This window comes from Aethalodelphis obliquidens, unplaced genomic scaffold (assembly GCF_003676395.1).
Source record: "Aethalodelphis obliquidens isolate GAN/ISIS:26980383/991018 unplaced genomic scaffold, ASM367639v1 scaffold26, whole genome shotgun sequence".
NCBI classification, from domain to species: Eukaryota; Metazoa; Chordata; class Mammalia; order Artiodactyla; family Delphinidae; genus Aethalodelphis; species Aethalodelphis obliquidens.
In genome coordinates, this window is record NW_020837970.1 from 6,255,620 (window position 1) to 6,270,129 (window position 14,510).

At 36.3% G+C, this 14,510-nt stretch overlaps 1 protein-coding gene and 1 long non-coding RNA gene across 7 annotated transcripts in view; one reads left to right on the forward strand and one right to left on the reverse strand.

Annotated features, from left to right (window-relative positions):
- Positions 1-236: 236 nt before the first annotated feature.
- The window catches only part of SLTM (SAFB like transcription modulator), a 44,631-nt gene continuing 30,357 nt past the window's right edge, over positions 237-14,510 (reverse strand). For 4 of the 6 annotated variants that reach the window (XM_027123150.1, XM_027123148.1, XM_027123147.1 and 1 more), the window contains 12 exons: positions 14,016-14,165; positions 13,697-13,800; positions 13,432-13,598; positions 12,871-12,956; positions 12,497-12,660; positions 9,911-10,091; positions 9,049-9,173; positions 8,041-8,211; positions 7,060-7,374; positions 6,802-6,946; positions 3,173-3,333; positions 237-1,302 (listed from right to left, as the gene is read on the reverse strand). In XM_027123150.1, coding sequence (XP_026978951.1) covers positions 1,194-1,302; positions 3,173-3,333; positions 6,802-6,946; positions 7,060-7,374; positions 8,041-8,211; positions 9,049-9,173; positions 9,911-10,091; positions 12,497-12,660; positions 12,871-12,956; positions 13,432-13,598; positions 13,697-13,800; positions 14,016-14,165 — 1,878 coding nt within the window. In that variant the 3' untranslated portion in view covers positions 237-1,193. The remainder of the gene's footprint in view (positions 1,303-3,172; positions 3,334-6,801; positions 6,947-7,059; positions 7,375-8,040; positions 8,212-9,048; positions 9,174-9,910; positions 10,092-12,496; positions 12,661-12,870; positions 12,957-13,431; positions 13,599-13,696; positions 13,801-14,015; positions 14,166-14,510) is intronic. The other 2 variants (XM_027123149.1, XM_027123151.1) reach the window with 2 other exon arrangements.
- LOC113629065 (uncharacterized) lies at positions 9,113-13,708 on the forward strand. The gene is made up of 2 exons (XR_003436370.1): positions 9,113-9,224; positions 13,552-13,708. It is a non-coding gene; the product is annotated as an uncharacterized LOC113629065 (long non-coding RNA).

Here is a 14,510-nt window from a genome sequence, read left to right on the forward strand (position 1 = left end):
ACTTTCCTGGAAAAGATGCCTTAAAGAAAAAAACCAGTAAGGTTAGCGCTTAAGGTTCCAACACTTCAACAAGTGTGCTGCCCAGCTACTGAGATGAAGAGTCAAAGTTAGACTTATTTCCTAGGAACAAAAACCAAAAGTCTGTCGTTAAAGCTCTAAACCTAGTCAATTACTTGGAGTAAGGAAAAGGGCTGGAGGACTAACACCTAAAAAGCTGGAAACAAAGACACATACACTTCCAGGTGTGGATTTTTATTTTCACAAAGAGACAACAATGCCTTCCCACATACAAGTATTTACAAAACCCAACTGATTCACCAATCTAGAACCTGGGTTTTTTTTTTTTTCCACTTCTCAACATAGTTGGGAATATGGAAACATTAATACCCACACAATTCCCAGAGATGGAATTTATCCATCAAACAGTGCAGATTACCTAAAAGTGCACTTACCTGCACAACTCAGTCTAAGAACCTCAGTGATACAAACCTCATGGCCAAGGTTTCAGTAATCTATTTGGTTTCATACCATGCAAACCTGAACAAGTGTGCTGCTACACTAAACTGAAAATCGGTTCTCATTTTACAATTAAAAAGGTTCTCAACGCTTTAGCAACTATACAGAATATGAAGGTTTATTTCAAAAAAGAGTACATTTTTTAAAACCAGGATACACAGATGCACTTAATGTAACAGTACCTTCTGCAAAAATAGGTTACATAATACTCAGAAATGCAAGGAACAATCTTATTCTCTAAAAATTAAACAGCAGACTTTTTAAGCTTAAACAGCCTTCAAAATGGAGGCTGAAAATGCTTGGTGACAAGAAGTAACTCTAGAGCCTGACACCACAGAGCTAATGCCGGAAATTAAACTACGACCACACACCTGCAAACTACGCTTTATATTCACACAGCATTAAAATGGTTTTGATTCCTATCTTTTCAAATGTGTCTTGGTGCTGCAAGAAAAAAAGTTGAATGATACACAAAACTATTAAAAGTTACAACAGAACTATTTAAACATCTTCTCCAAAATTGAGAAAAGCAATCATGTTAAATTTTAAAAAAAGAGAAAAAAGAAAAAGTCTGACAGAAATCTCAAGCAAGTCAGAGGTCCTCTTCATAAGTAGTCAAGTAAAGTTTACAGGAGATTTCAATAAATTATCTTGAAACCGTGGCAGAGAGCTAATTTTCAGAATCGTCGTGGAGGTCCACCCTTAAATGGCTTAAATCCAGAGCCACTTCCTCTTGGCATGGAATTGCCACTGATTTGTACAATTCTATTAATTGGGGATGCATTACTGAAAAAGGTTTAAAAGAAAAAAATGTCAGAGAACAAGAGAACAAATAATTACAGCTAATACCTAAAAAGTGATTATCATTTAACAGACACTGTTCTTTGTACTTTACACATATTAAATAATTTACTATTTTAACAGTCCTGTGAGGTATGTACCATTACTAACCCCACTTTCCTGATGAAGAAAGACAGATCTAGAAGCTAAGTAACTTGCCCAGGATCACAATGGTGATCTGATAATAAATGGTGGTGTGAGGATTTCAACTCAGGCAACCTCACGTCAAAGCCTCTGCCTCTTAGTAAGCCATTTAATGGTCTGTGAATGAATGGACTGGAGCAGTGTTTCTCAAAGTGTGGCCCCCAGATCTGCAGCATCAACTAGGAACTTGAACCTCTGAACTACAGGACATCATTCAAGAAATATTTTTGGGGTTTCTTTTATATGTATAATGCAACACAGTAGGTACGAACGGATAATACAGGAATAAAGACCCACCCCAAAATCCTACAACAAATTTGGGAGGGAAAAACCCATGGTGAAATGGTTTAAGTAGGATAAAACCAAATTACAGAAAGGTGTGGATGCCAGGCTGAGGAATCTGGATTAGATCCTGTAACCTAAAGAAGCTGTTTGTAAGTTTTGGAGCAAGTAAACAGTGTAAGAAAACAGTCCCAACGGTTAAATTTAGAAATAACATGAAAAATGGAGGAGAGAAAACACTCATTTGGGAAGATCTGATGGGAGCTGAAATGAGCAAGAAGACAAAGCTACCACAAATATATTTTTTTAACTGAACCATACTTAGAAATTTATGCTAGGAGTGGAGAAAGATAAAGATGAGGCCCAGTCTGGCAATGGCAAATCAAAAGAAGCTGGAGACAACAACTGAACCATAAAGGTTTTAAACAGCAGAGGAATGAGTTTGCTTGTGACCCTGAATTTCTGGAGACCTCCAAGCATTTACATGGAGATCATGATATAAAGCTAAAAATAAGAAACAGTATCTAAAATCCAACCGTGTGAAGGAGCCAATAAGTAAATTAAAAAGGTAGAAAAGAAAATTATGGTACATTAGAAAACAGAGGAATGTTTTAAAAAAGGAAAAGCAACAGTGCTTAACCACCAAGGAGCCCAAGAACTAAGAAAATAAAGGAATCTATATTTGTCAAGAAAAAAGGTATTGGTGACCTTTAATAACCAAGGACAGAATGAGTGACAAGGCTGTGCAGGGCACAAGTATAGTAAACAGTCACTTAAGTCTGAGGCTAGAAGCAACCAATAGAAGAGTAGTAACTTGGATCACTGAGCCAAGCCACTGTTCTCTTCTAAGACAGATGAATGGGAAAGAAAAAAGGGCATGGGAGAGAGAGAGGCCAAACACTTGGCCAGCTGAAGGGCCACAATGGATGTTGGTATGAAGAGAAAAGAAAGCTCGTCTCCTAGCATTTGAACAGGCTTTGGGATAAATGTCCAAAAATTTTGCTAGACCTATTTGAAAAGGGAGGAAGCAGAACATACTTTCAGTTTCTTCTTCCTTTCTAGGAATTTTCAGAATGATAGTGAACAAGAAGATGGTTCCAATATGAAATTAAAAAGCTTCATTATCTACTGGATTCTGACATAAATACCTACCTGTATCGAGACTGATATGCCAGAATGTCAATCAATTAACTTACAATGAGGAATGTTAACTCACAAATTAACATCAGCTGCCCTGGAGATTTTGGGTTAATATGAGGAAATATCTGGGCAGACCTAGGGTTGTTACTAGTTACAATTCAATCTCTCAGAAACTATAATGACCTTTAAGGAAAAGGAAAAAGGTTTGGTTGCATGCTGGCAGAAAAGTCTTAACTGATTAACTACTTACCTTGTATGCTGCGTTATCATGCCTGCTCCTGTCCGGCCATCACCCATTCGCCTTGCATCATGATAGCTAGGCCCTTGAGAAGGTGGACCATGCCATTCTTTCCTTGGTCCACTTGTGTCCCGTCCATGGCGGTCAACCACATGTCGTTCTTCAGGATAGTGCTAAAGAATAACATATTAAAAGAAAAATCAGGACAGACTCCGCCTCAGGCCAATTTACTTAAGGTGTACTTTCTTTTTTTTTGATAAATTTATTTTATTTTTATTTATTTTTGGCTGTGTTGGGTCTTTGCTGCTGCACGCAGGCTTTCTCTAGTTGCGGCAAGCGGGGGCTACTCTTCATTGCGGTGCGTGGGCTTCTCATTGCAGTGGCTTCTCTTGTTGCGGAGCACAGGCTCTAGAGTGCAGGCTCAGTAGTTGTGGCCCACGGGCTTAGCTGTTCCACTGCATGTGGGATCTTCCCGGACCAGGGCTCGAACCCATGTCCCCTGCGTTGGCAGGCGGATTCTTAACCACTGTGCCACCAGGGAAGCCCCTTATGGTATACTTTTAATGTCAGAAGGAAATTAGTAAGATGTGTGAGAAGATGAAAGAATGAATAATATGAAAAAAGGTTTCTATCTACTTTGAACTAAGAAGCTTCTCAGGCTTCAGGGTAGAAAAGGTAGGACAGAATATGATTCAGCACTGTTATTTCTATACCTTCTAGCACCCATGTACTTTTTGACCCTTGAGTATTTCTGGGTCTACATGTAATGCCTGGATCTTCTATACATATGTAAGAAGGCATACTGAGAGGTCAAAACCTTAAGACAAATCAAGGTCGGGTATATGATCAACATGAAAATACCACATAGAAACAGGAGCTGTCATCTTACTGTACACAGTACTAGTTAGTGCTATGGCTCTTACAAGGTCTTACATCCATGACTATGAAGAAAAAAGAATAGTGAACATAAAGAAACAAAAGCAGAGAACTAAGGATCTGCAGAAAAAAAAGAGTCAAAAGTTATGATAGTTAGCCTACAGAAATCTGAAGGCGCCCTACAGAGATATGTTGGGTTGGCCAAAAGGTTCGTTCAGTTTTCCCGTAGGATGGCTCTAGTGGCGCTTAGTTGTCTTTAACTTCATTCAAAACAATTTTGTTAGATTGTATTGTGACAGCTGTCATATCAGCGTGCATTTAAAAAAAACCCAAAATTGGTGAATTTTTGTGTAGCCATTTTAATACTGAAGATGGAAGAAAAAAAGCCACATTTTTGGCATATTATGCTTTATTATTTCAAGAAAGGTAAAAACACAATTGAAACACAACGATTTGCGTGGTGTATGGAGAAGATGCTGTGACTGATCAAACGTGTCAAAGGTTGGTTTGGGAAGTACTGTGCTGAAGATTTCTCGCTGGATGATGTTCCACGGTTGGGTAGACCAGCTGAAGTTGACAGCAATCAAATCGAGACATTGAGAATAATCAACATTATACCACGTGGGAGATAGCCGACATACTCAAAATATCCAAATCAAGTGCTGAAAATCATTTGCACCAGCTTGGTTATGTGAATCGCTTTGACGTTTGGGTTCCATGTAAGTTAAGTGAAAAAAACCCTTCTTGACCGTATTTCCACATGCATTTCTCTACTGAAACGTAACGAAAATGTTCCATTTTTAAAACAAATTGTGACAGGCGATGAAAAGTGGATACCGTACTACAATGTGGAACGGAAGAGATTGTAGGGCAAGCAAAATGAACCACCACCAACCACACCAAAGGCCGGTCTTCATCCAAAGAAGGTGATGTGTATATAGTGGGATTAGAAGGGAGTCCTTCCAGAAAACCAAACAATTAACTCCGACAAGTACTGCTCCCAATTAGACCAACTGAAAATGGCACTCAACGAAAAGCATCCAGATTAGTAAACAGAAAACGCAGAATCTTCCATCAGGATAATGCAAGACAGCATGTTTCTTTGATGACCAGGCAAAATCTGTTACAGCTTGGCTGGGAAGTTCTGATTCTTCCGCCATATTCACCAGACATTGCACGTTCGGCTTTCCACTTATTTTGGTCTTTACAAAATTCTCTTAATGGGAAAAATTTCAAGTCCCTGGAAGACTGTAAAAGGCACATGGAACAGTTCTTTGCTCAAAAAGATAAAAAGTTTTGGGAAGACAGAATTATGAAGTTGCCTGAAAAATGGCAGAAGGTAGTGGAACAAAACAGTGAATACGTTGTTCAATAAAGTTCTTGGTGAAAATAAAAATGTGTCTTTTATTTGTACTTAAAAACCGAAGGAACTTTTTTGCCAACCCAATACTACAGTCAGAACAGCTTATAGACCAACATAATGAAAACCAAATTTCCAAGGGAGGAACAGGATCTCTTCCCTCAGGATACCTTTTGCAAAAAGGGTATGTGAATGCGAGGGCACTAGTCTACGAGACTTAAATTTTACTCTAACTAAGGCAGAATATCTGGATTATGTAACAAATCTTAAATGTTCTATTCAGGATAAATAGCTCAATGAATTCATCTATTGAACATTTCTACTTACTAGAAACATTAAAACGTAATAAATCCCAGCAGGCCCAAATCCATTTCAAAAATGCTTTGTAGGAAATGGAAAGTGCATAGTTGTATTAACTAGAATGCCAAGAGATTAAAAAGTTTTCTGGTAAAAAATGTTGCTACAAAACCTAATATGTATTCAAATACAAAACAGAGCACCAGAGTATACTACAGGCTGAAGGATGGAGACACACATGCACATACACACACACTTCAGAATTCTTTTCTGTATGTAATTTAAGAGAATATTCTATCTCTGCAACCGTCAACCCATATTATGCCAGTATTTCATTGACAGAATGCTTTCAAATCAGGTAAAAGGTTTTTGCTCATTTGAATTGCTAAGATATGTCCTCTGTCGAGATTCATTAACTTCTTAATAGAAAATATTCAAGTCAATAAAGTGTCACAAGAGTAAAAAAGGCAAATACAAAATATTCCACTTACCTACCTTTAAAAATAAAAGAGCAAAAAAGAGACAACTGTTTTATTTCAGTTCTATACTTTAAGCTACTTAATAAAGTGGGAGAAAAGAGAGAGTATTATAAACCAAAAAAACAACAAAAAAAAGGAAAAGGTGAAAGAGAAACACAAGTAGAGGCCCAAGATTTCCCATCCAGTTTGAAAGCCTCAATTTCTTAAAAAAGAAATAAAGCCAGTCATCATTAGGAAGGCTCATCTATCTACCAAATATAACAATTCTCAAATTTTCGCAGGAAGTTTAACAAAAATTTCAGGGCTACAATCATTTCATCATGTATGTAAGTCAAGTCATTATACTGTACACCTTAAACTTACACAGTTCTTTCTGTATGTCAATTATATCTCAATAAAACTGGAAGGAAAAAAAAATTTCAGGGCTAGTATCCTGCTTCTCTGGACTACTATGTTCAACTACTGATTTGAAAATACAAGAGGCATTAAGATCTTTCACAAGAAACTCTCAATCATTCTAATCTAACTAGTCTAGTCCACACTCAAATGATACTATAGATACAATGTGTCTCATAAGTCCTTTAAATTTATTTCTGGAGAGTTGACAATAAACCTGCATAAGCATTTACCTGTGCTCCACTTCCTCGGTCTGTGATTACTCCTCTGTCTCCCTCTCTGTTTCCATAGCCTGAAGCATTACTGCGATTCCCAGGGGGAGCCCCTCTCACACTGTGCCCTGATACTTCTCTCCCAGATCTTTCTGGCCTTTCAACTCTGTTAAACAAAATCCAAAAACATACACAATCAAACTCTATTATACCTTTTTTTGAAAAACCCAAATGCATTATAAACCACCACTAGCTAGTCATTAGAAACTACACAAATACCTTGCTTCTCGTTTGTCGGTGGACATGCCTCCTTCACTCTTCCAGGAGGTTGGTCTAGATGGATTGGGCCCTCCTTCTCGAGGATGTCTAGGGTGAGTGATATCAGGCCTGTCATGAATGATCACTGTCCTCCTCTCATCTCGTTCCCCTCGTACTTCTCGCCTGTCTGTTTCTCTAAGTTCGTTTCTTGGTGGTAGAGGCTCATTTCTTCTGGAATCACTGAAATTTTTGGGATACCTTTCAAAACCTGGATCTTCTCTTCGTGCAGAAGGACGTGTTTTTTTCCCTTCACTGTGACCAACAAAACGGTCTCGCCTGTTATCCAAAACAAAGAACACAGGTCCTGAGAAGTACTTACTTGGCCTTATTCTTCTTAACTTTATTTGCATAACCTACAGTAATAACACCTTCTTTAAAAATTAACTTAAGATGGAAGAGATATGGGAACATATGTATATGTATAACTGATTCACTTTGTTATAAAGCAGAAACCAACACACCATTGTAAAGCAATTATACTCCAATAAAGATGTAAAAAAAAAAAAACTAAATAAATAATAAATAAAAATTAACTTAAGGTAAGGTGACCAAAAATAGCCACAATTATTGATAATAACCTATATTCTTTTAAATTGAGCTAAATGTCTGGCATGAAGGTTGGTTTTTTGCCATCCAAGGGAAATTACATCAAGTCACTACCAACCTGAGGGATATTTTACTGTTCTTCACAGTTGAGGCCCATCCAAAGTTAACAGTACTCCCACTTAGATAAAACCAACCTACTTAACTGTGTTATATGGTGGCCTATAAAACTAATGTTGAATACTGAATCACAGTCTCATTAACAAATACAAAAACCAAACATATGATTTGTTCTGAACACTCAGGTATGACCTGTACTTAAGATTTTAACTGAGAACCAAACTATCACTAACAAGGCTCATATACCAAATACAGCATTTTTCAACATAATCTGTTTACCTTTCAAAAGATGAAGACTGTATTGATGAACTCTCAGGAAACCTGCCCCTCTCTCGGTGATCAAAGTCATTAAATCTATTCTGTTGTCGAGAGTAGTCAGATCCGTGGCCGAATCGTGCATCTGTATCTAGAGACAACTTTTTATTCTCGCTCCAGTAAGGATCATCTCGCCTTGAAGAAAAATATTTGCTTGTTTATGTAAGTTAGTTTTACAACAATCAAATAACACTTACTTGGAGTCATACATACCACATGCTAGGAACTGTGGATACAGAGGGCTAATAAACTCAAGATAAAACATTGTTACAAGAACAAGCTAGCAAAAAATTGTTGTTATACAAAGTCATATAGTTATTAGAGGAATTTCACAGGAAAGAAAATAGTTGAAGAATTGTTTGTTTTCAAATTACTAAATGGAAAAGACAAATAAGATAAACACTTGATACCATTTTATGATAAAATTCTAACTAGGTGTATACAACCTTTTTGGTTATACTTAACTTTCGAAAGGTTAGAGGGGTCAGTCCCAAGCACAAGTCATTCACTCCACTTATTTCTCAACACTATCAACTAAATCTCACAGAATGTATAATGAGAAAATTAAATGACTATATTGTATTTTGAAATCTATTAAGAACCATGAATGCAAACACATACAGAATCTATATTTTAGTCTTCCCAAATTTGACTTTGATTTCTGTACCATCTGCACTACCCTGTAAGCATTTTCAAAATGGGTCTGAGTTTGAGAGCCATTGCTCAAGTCTACCATGTATTTCCAGTCATAGTGGAAAAACATTTGCATTAGGAAGGGAAACAGAAAGAAGAGCAGACTCTTCTACTTGACAATGCACTGGGTCCAATTCAATACTGCAATCATTCCCATCCCTGTTGATTATGACCCTTTACTCCAGTGATGGGTGCCTGTACTCTCCAATTCTAGAGTTAGTCTTAGCTTGGACTAAGGAATAAGATAGTAAGCTACTGTTAAAGAAAGTAAGCAACTACCTATGATCTACATCACGTGGGCGTTTCAAAGAATTCCTTTTTTCTTGTTCATAACGAAGCTGCTGCTGTTGCCTTCTCAGTTCCTCTCGTTCTCGAGCAATACGTTCAGCTTCCTTACGTCGTTCCTTCAGACAACATAGAAGGAAGAACCAACCAATGCAAAATGAAAACATAAGGTAAGTATATATGCAACTTTGTTTTAATCCTGTCATTAAGAAACCATCATAGGCAAGCACCAGGCAAAACACATACCTGGGACAAATAAAAAATTCTGACTTCAGTAATTAGCAATCTAAGCTATGACTATTGTTCTGCAACATTAAAATTAACAGAGACTGGGTGTTAAAAGCTGGCAATTTTTTAAATTTGGAAGGTCAAATTTAGTTTAATAATTTTAAACAAAAGCACCTAAAGGGAATTAGAAATAGAGTTCTTAATACGTATGAAGATTAAGTGCCTTAAAACCTTGGATGCAATTCTGCAAAGAGAGGCATTATTTCCTTCCAGCCTTGGGAAATCACTCCCACTATAATATGTAAGGAAATAGTTATTTTCTAAGAATGGGATAGTGACAGAGCCTGGATTACAACTACTCTGGACTCATAGTCCTATGCTCAGACTATTAGGCTGCCATGATATTGCAGAGCTCGAGGTATTACCAATTGGCTAGAACAAAGTCATGACTAAATGTATTTTTAACTAGCACCTAATTCACTGTTACCTTTCAGGGACACTTAATAAATGCTCATTAGCTAAACTTATTCTATAGAAGCTTTACAACATGTAAAGCAAATTTTAGGGCAAAAATCACAGGGTTTGAAAAAGGTCAGTTATTTAAGATGAAAAGATTTTCTGACTGCACCTGTTCAATACGAATGCGTTCCCTTTCCAAGCGTTCGCGTTCCATTCTCTCTCTCTCTAGTTTTTGCCTTTCAATTTCTAGGCGCTCTCTCTCTCTCTGTAAGCGTTCCCGTTCTTCCCGTTCACGAATTATTCTAATGCGTTCTCGCTCTCGACGCTCTCTTTCTGCAATCTCTCTTCGTCTAACAAAAATCAGTATTTAGAAATACTTAAATTATGCTAGCACTGTGTGAAAGAGAATAGCTTTTGAATTTGTATTTTTCCTTGAGGTTGGCAATTTTAAACTTCAACTCATTCTAAGTAGTTTTAATGTAATTGGAAAGAGAACTCAAAATAAAACTTTAAACAGATTTCAATAGTGTCACTTATTTAATAAGACTGTCAACTGAACAGCTGAATTTTATAGAGTAGTTGCCTCTTACATGATTCCTGTTTAAATAAAAATCCCACTATAACAGCCCATTAATTAATCAACATTTTTAAAAGGAGATATTCTACATACATGAGTTTGCAAAACTACAACTTCTACTGTTTTTGATAGAAAAATAGGATATAGTCTATCTCCTTAAAATCAGGTAGGCCTTATTTTTGATATCTTGGGATCACAACCACCAGCATGAATTACAGCAAATGCTGTATATAATGAACGGTTGCCTCAAAGCCTCTTTTGGAGTGTTCACAGCCCATAATAGATGGCTCCAGGTAACATGCTTCTTTGATTCAGGAGGTAGTTCAAATGTTTGCTCAACTAAATTATTATATTAAGACTTTTAACAGCGTTTGGTTTTTTTAAAAAATCATTTCCTTACATTAAGGCACCCAGTGTATTTTGTCTATCACCATGTCTTCCCCTAGTAACCCAGTGGTTCTCAACGGTTCAGTACTGCCCCCATGGAAATCTGAGGAGCATTTTTAATTATCACAATGACCATGGGGCGGTTACCAGCAGTTAGTGAAGGGGACCAAGGATTCTAAATATCTTCCGATGCGTGGAATAGTCAAGATAGTTCTGCATAACAAAAAACTGTCCAACACTCCTAATGTACCTTTCAAATACCATAATGGACATTCATGTCATTAAAACAAAATCACCTCTAGAGAAAAAAATCTAGCTCTAGAACTTAACTAACGTTTAATAAATGCTAGGTTCATTTGCTTTGGCGTGGCTTTATGTACACTAAAGTTTCCAGGAATGCAACTCCATATAAGTAAGAGGGAAAATTATACTTTCTTGAGAACTTCACCAAGAGTTGTTCACCATTTCAGATGTCATGTCATAACATCAACAACACTCCTGGTATTTGACTCACCAATATGACAAACCGGTATCAATCTGTGTTTGTAGCTGTCACATTCTCACTGAGTCTTAAGAAGGGTGCAAACATCTGACTACTTCATTAGATCTTCTAGAGAGTCATGCCTAAACATTCATATCTGGAATATATGCTTCATTATAAATTACTTTCATTTTTCCTTCGTATTACAGTTAAGGCTTTATATTGATATTTTTCGTATATTTGTATAGGTAGGTATATTATATACCAATTTCGTTTCAGATTAGTAAAGAAGGTGCTGCAACTCTTTTGTTTACTATGAAAAGGGTGCTGGTCTAACGGGTTTGAGGAGTGCTGCCTAATAACTCCCACTCCCACCCTCCTCTCAACTTGTGGTCCTCTAAACAGGAGGCTAAGCGTGCTGAGACCTCTTCCAACAAAGGTTCTGAGTAATGCAAGGGTTATTTCCTTTAGGTAAACTGTGTGGCAATCACAGTATTATTTAAGTTGCTAAAAGTATCTCTGGTAGTTCCAAGCACTCTTGTGAATGAATAGATGAAATTTCATGGTAAGTGACCATTTGACAGTATAGGTTAATATTTGGAAATTTATATTATGAAACACTTTCACAAGAATATTTTAAGTGGCATCCAAAAACTGATATATATGAAAGCAAACTGGCACTCATGATGAACTGTTGAGATATTGCCACTAAAAATAGAAATGTTTTGTTCTCATTTTGTTTTAAAAAGAATGCCTGCTTTGGGACAGAGCTTGAACACAATAAGGTTCACAGGGTTAAATCTGCCTTCACTTGGTCTCTAATTCAAAGTACAATAAGTTTTCCCTAAAATGTCAACATATTATTTGACCACTATAGCTTACATTGAGACTATCCTATCTCAAAAATCAATTTTTCCTTTAAAGTCATGTTTTTTATGGCGGCAGCTTTGGAGTAGAGGAAAGAGCATTGGACTTGGAGTCAGAAGACTTGGGTCTGAGTCCCGACTCTGCCACTCATTAGCCATGTGGCATTGGAAGAGTCATTTAGCCTCTCTGGGCCTCCATTTTTTTCACTTATATAATGGACATAACTAACATTACAGAACTGTCAAGACAGAGATAATAGATGGAAAGGTATTTTGTAAATCGTAAAATACTATGCAAACTTAAGAAATCAGTAGGTTTTACTGCACTTCTTAAAAGTGACAAATATCTTTCTGTAGGAATACAATTTCCAGAAATCTGGTTTATAACTAGTGTTAAAGATGTACCTATAGTTAAAGACAGGTATAAACAGACTCTTTTCCTACCTTCGAAGTTCCATTGCTCGTCGCAATCTTTCAAAACGAACTAAATGTTCTCTCAATCTTTGTTCCTTCATCTTTTCAAAAGGCAAGATGTCTTTCCTCCTGTAGTCTTTGTCCCTTTTTTTATCTAAGCTAGCTCTCTCCTTTTCCTTGCTTCTTCCATGAATCTGTAGAAAAAAAAATTATAACAGGACTACAAGTTAAAATAATTTTGTTTTTTCAAGTTGAGCTGGTCATTTAAAAAGCCTAAATGAGTAATGACATTCCCCTTTTCTTAGGTTTCCTAGCATGGAAGTGTGCAAAATGGTTAGAGATACTGACTTAGCTTCTTTTGGGAACAGGTGGAATAGTATACAACATCCATCTCAGAGACTTACTTTCTCATATCTTCCCCTTCTTGATGGCCTACAATGATCTCCTTTAGTTTGGTCTAGTATTACCATATGTCCTGGACTCTTTGAACCTAAGAGGAAAAAGAAAAAAAATTAGATAAGCAAATGTCTAAAAATATTTCAGTAAAAAAGAAAATATAATGTAAAAATGCTGAATTCTTAGACAACCAAATATTCATAAACGAATACATGAAATAAAAAACCTATTCTATAAGAACTTAAAGAGTTTTTAAAGCTTGATCTGCTAACATAAATACTTTTTCAGAGATACCAAAAGATCAATTACATAGCTATTACTCATTGACCGTTTTCAGCCAGCCCAGATTTAACAGTAAATGGGCTTAGGTGGAAGAAGACATCTGTTTCCTAAGAGTGGAAAAGGAGAAGACAATCAGTCTATTAGACCTCCTTTTCTACCACAGTGACATCTAATAACAAAGTTTAAAATATTTATCTGGATTGTAATCTCAAGTTTCCCCTTCCACTGTAAAAATTAAATTGTAGGATGCATTAGAAAGGGATTGAGAAGAAAGATGCATAGCATACTTATTCGTTTCTTTTCTTCACTTTTTTTAATCGATTCTGAAGTTTGGCCACTTGATCCATTATCATTCTTCTCATCTTTACCTTCTATTTTCTTAGTATCCTTGCTTTCTTTTTTTTCAGGTTTCTCAGACGACCTCTTCTCTTCTTTTTTGACTGAGGCTTGTGTCCTGACCATACCACAACACGCAAGAAAACAACAAAATGAGGACTACTTCATCAGTGTACCAAGAAAGTCTATATGCTTATCAACAAAATAAATCCTTACTTGCTACTTCTATCACTCATATTTTTTTTGTCTCCAGAACTTCTTGAACTACTCTTTTCATCATTTTCTTTCTTCAATTCTTTCTTAGAAGGATCACCTTTAACCTGAAAGGTTTAAACAGAAAAAAAATATGTGTTTTAACGTTACACTTTTATGTTTATAAAAAGTATGTTGATGGTAGAAAATTTGGAAAACAGAAATGAATATATAAAATTAAAAATCATTCCTAATTCTACTCCCTACCAGTGTAACATCTTTAAATTGAAAATTACTAGCCCTCAAAGTAACCTCCCTTTTATAAACACTTAAGCAAGCTTACTTTTTCAACAGAAATTAGCTGTCCATGCAGCTCAGTGCGATGAAGATGTGCAATACATCTGGACACCTCTGTGCTTGAAGACATAGTTACAATGCCATAGCACTTGGCCCCGGGACTTCGAGCATTTGTGACTACCTTTGCACTCAGAACCTGTAAAATGAGATTATACTTTAGAAAGTTTTACAACTTTATAACCACATACATTTCTAAATAGATTAAACTTCAGAATGAAGACTATTCAAATTAAAGGATATGTTCAGGATGTATAAATTCAGGATAAAGGATAAATTTAGGACATATATTATTCTATGATCACCATCTACCTTGCCTGTAAGTAGTCAGTAAATATTCAGGGGAACAATTTAAAATGTCAAAAAGCAATTTAACCTGCTTTTAGTTTTTTCCTTTTTCTTCCTTTCAAATACATTGCCAAAACACAGTCACATCAATGAAGTAACGGCACAATTAACGAAAGCAAAGAAATAATATTTTCAA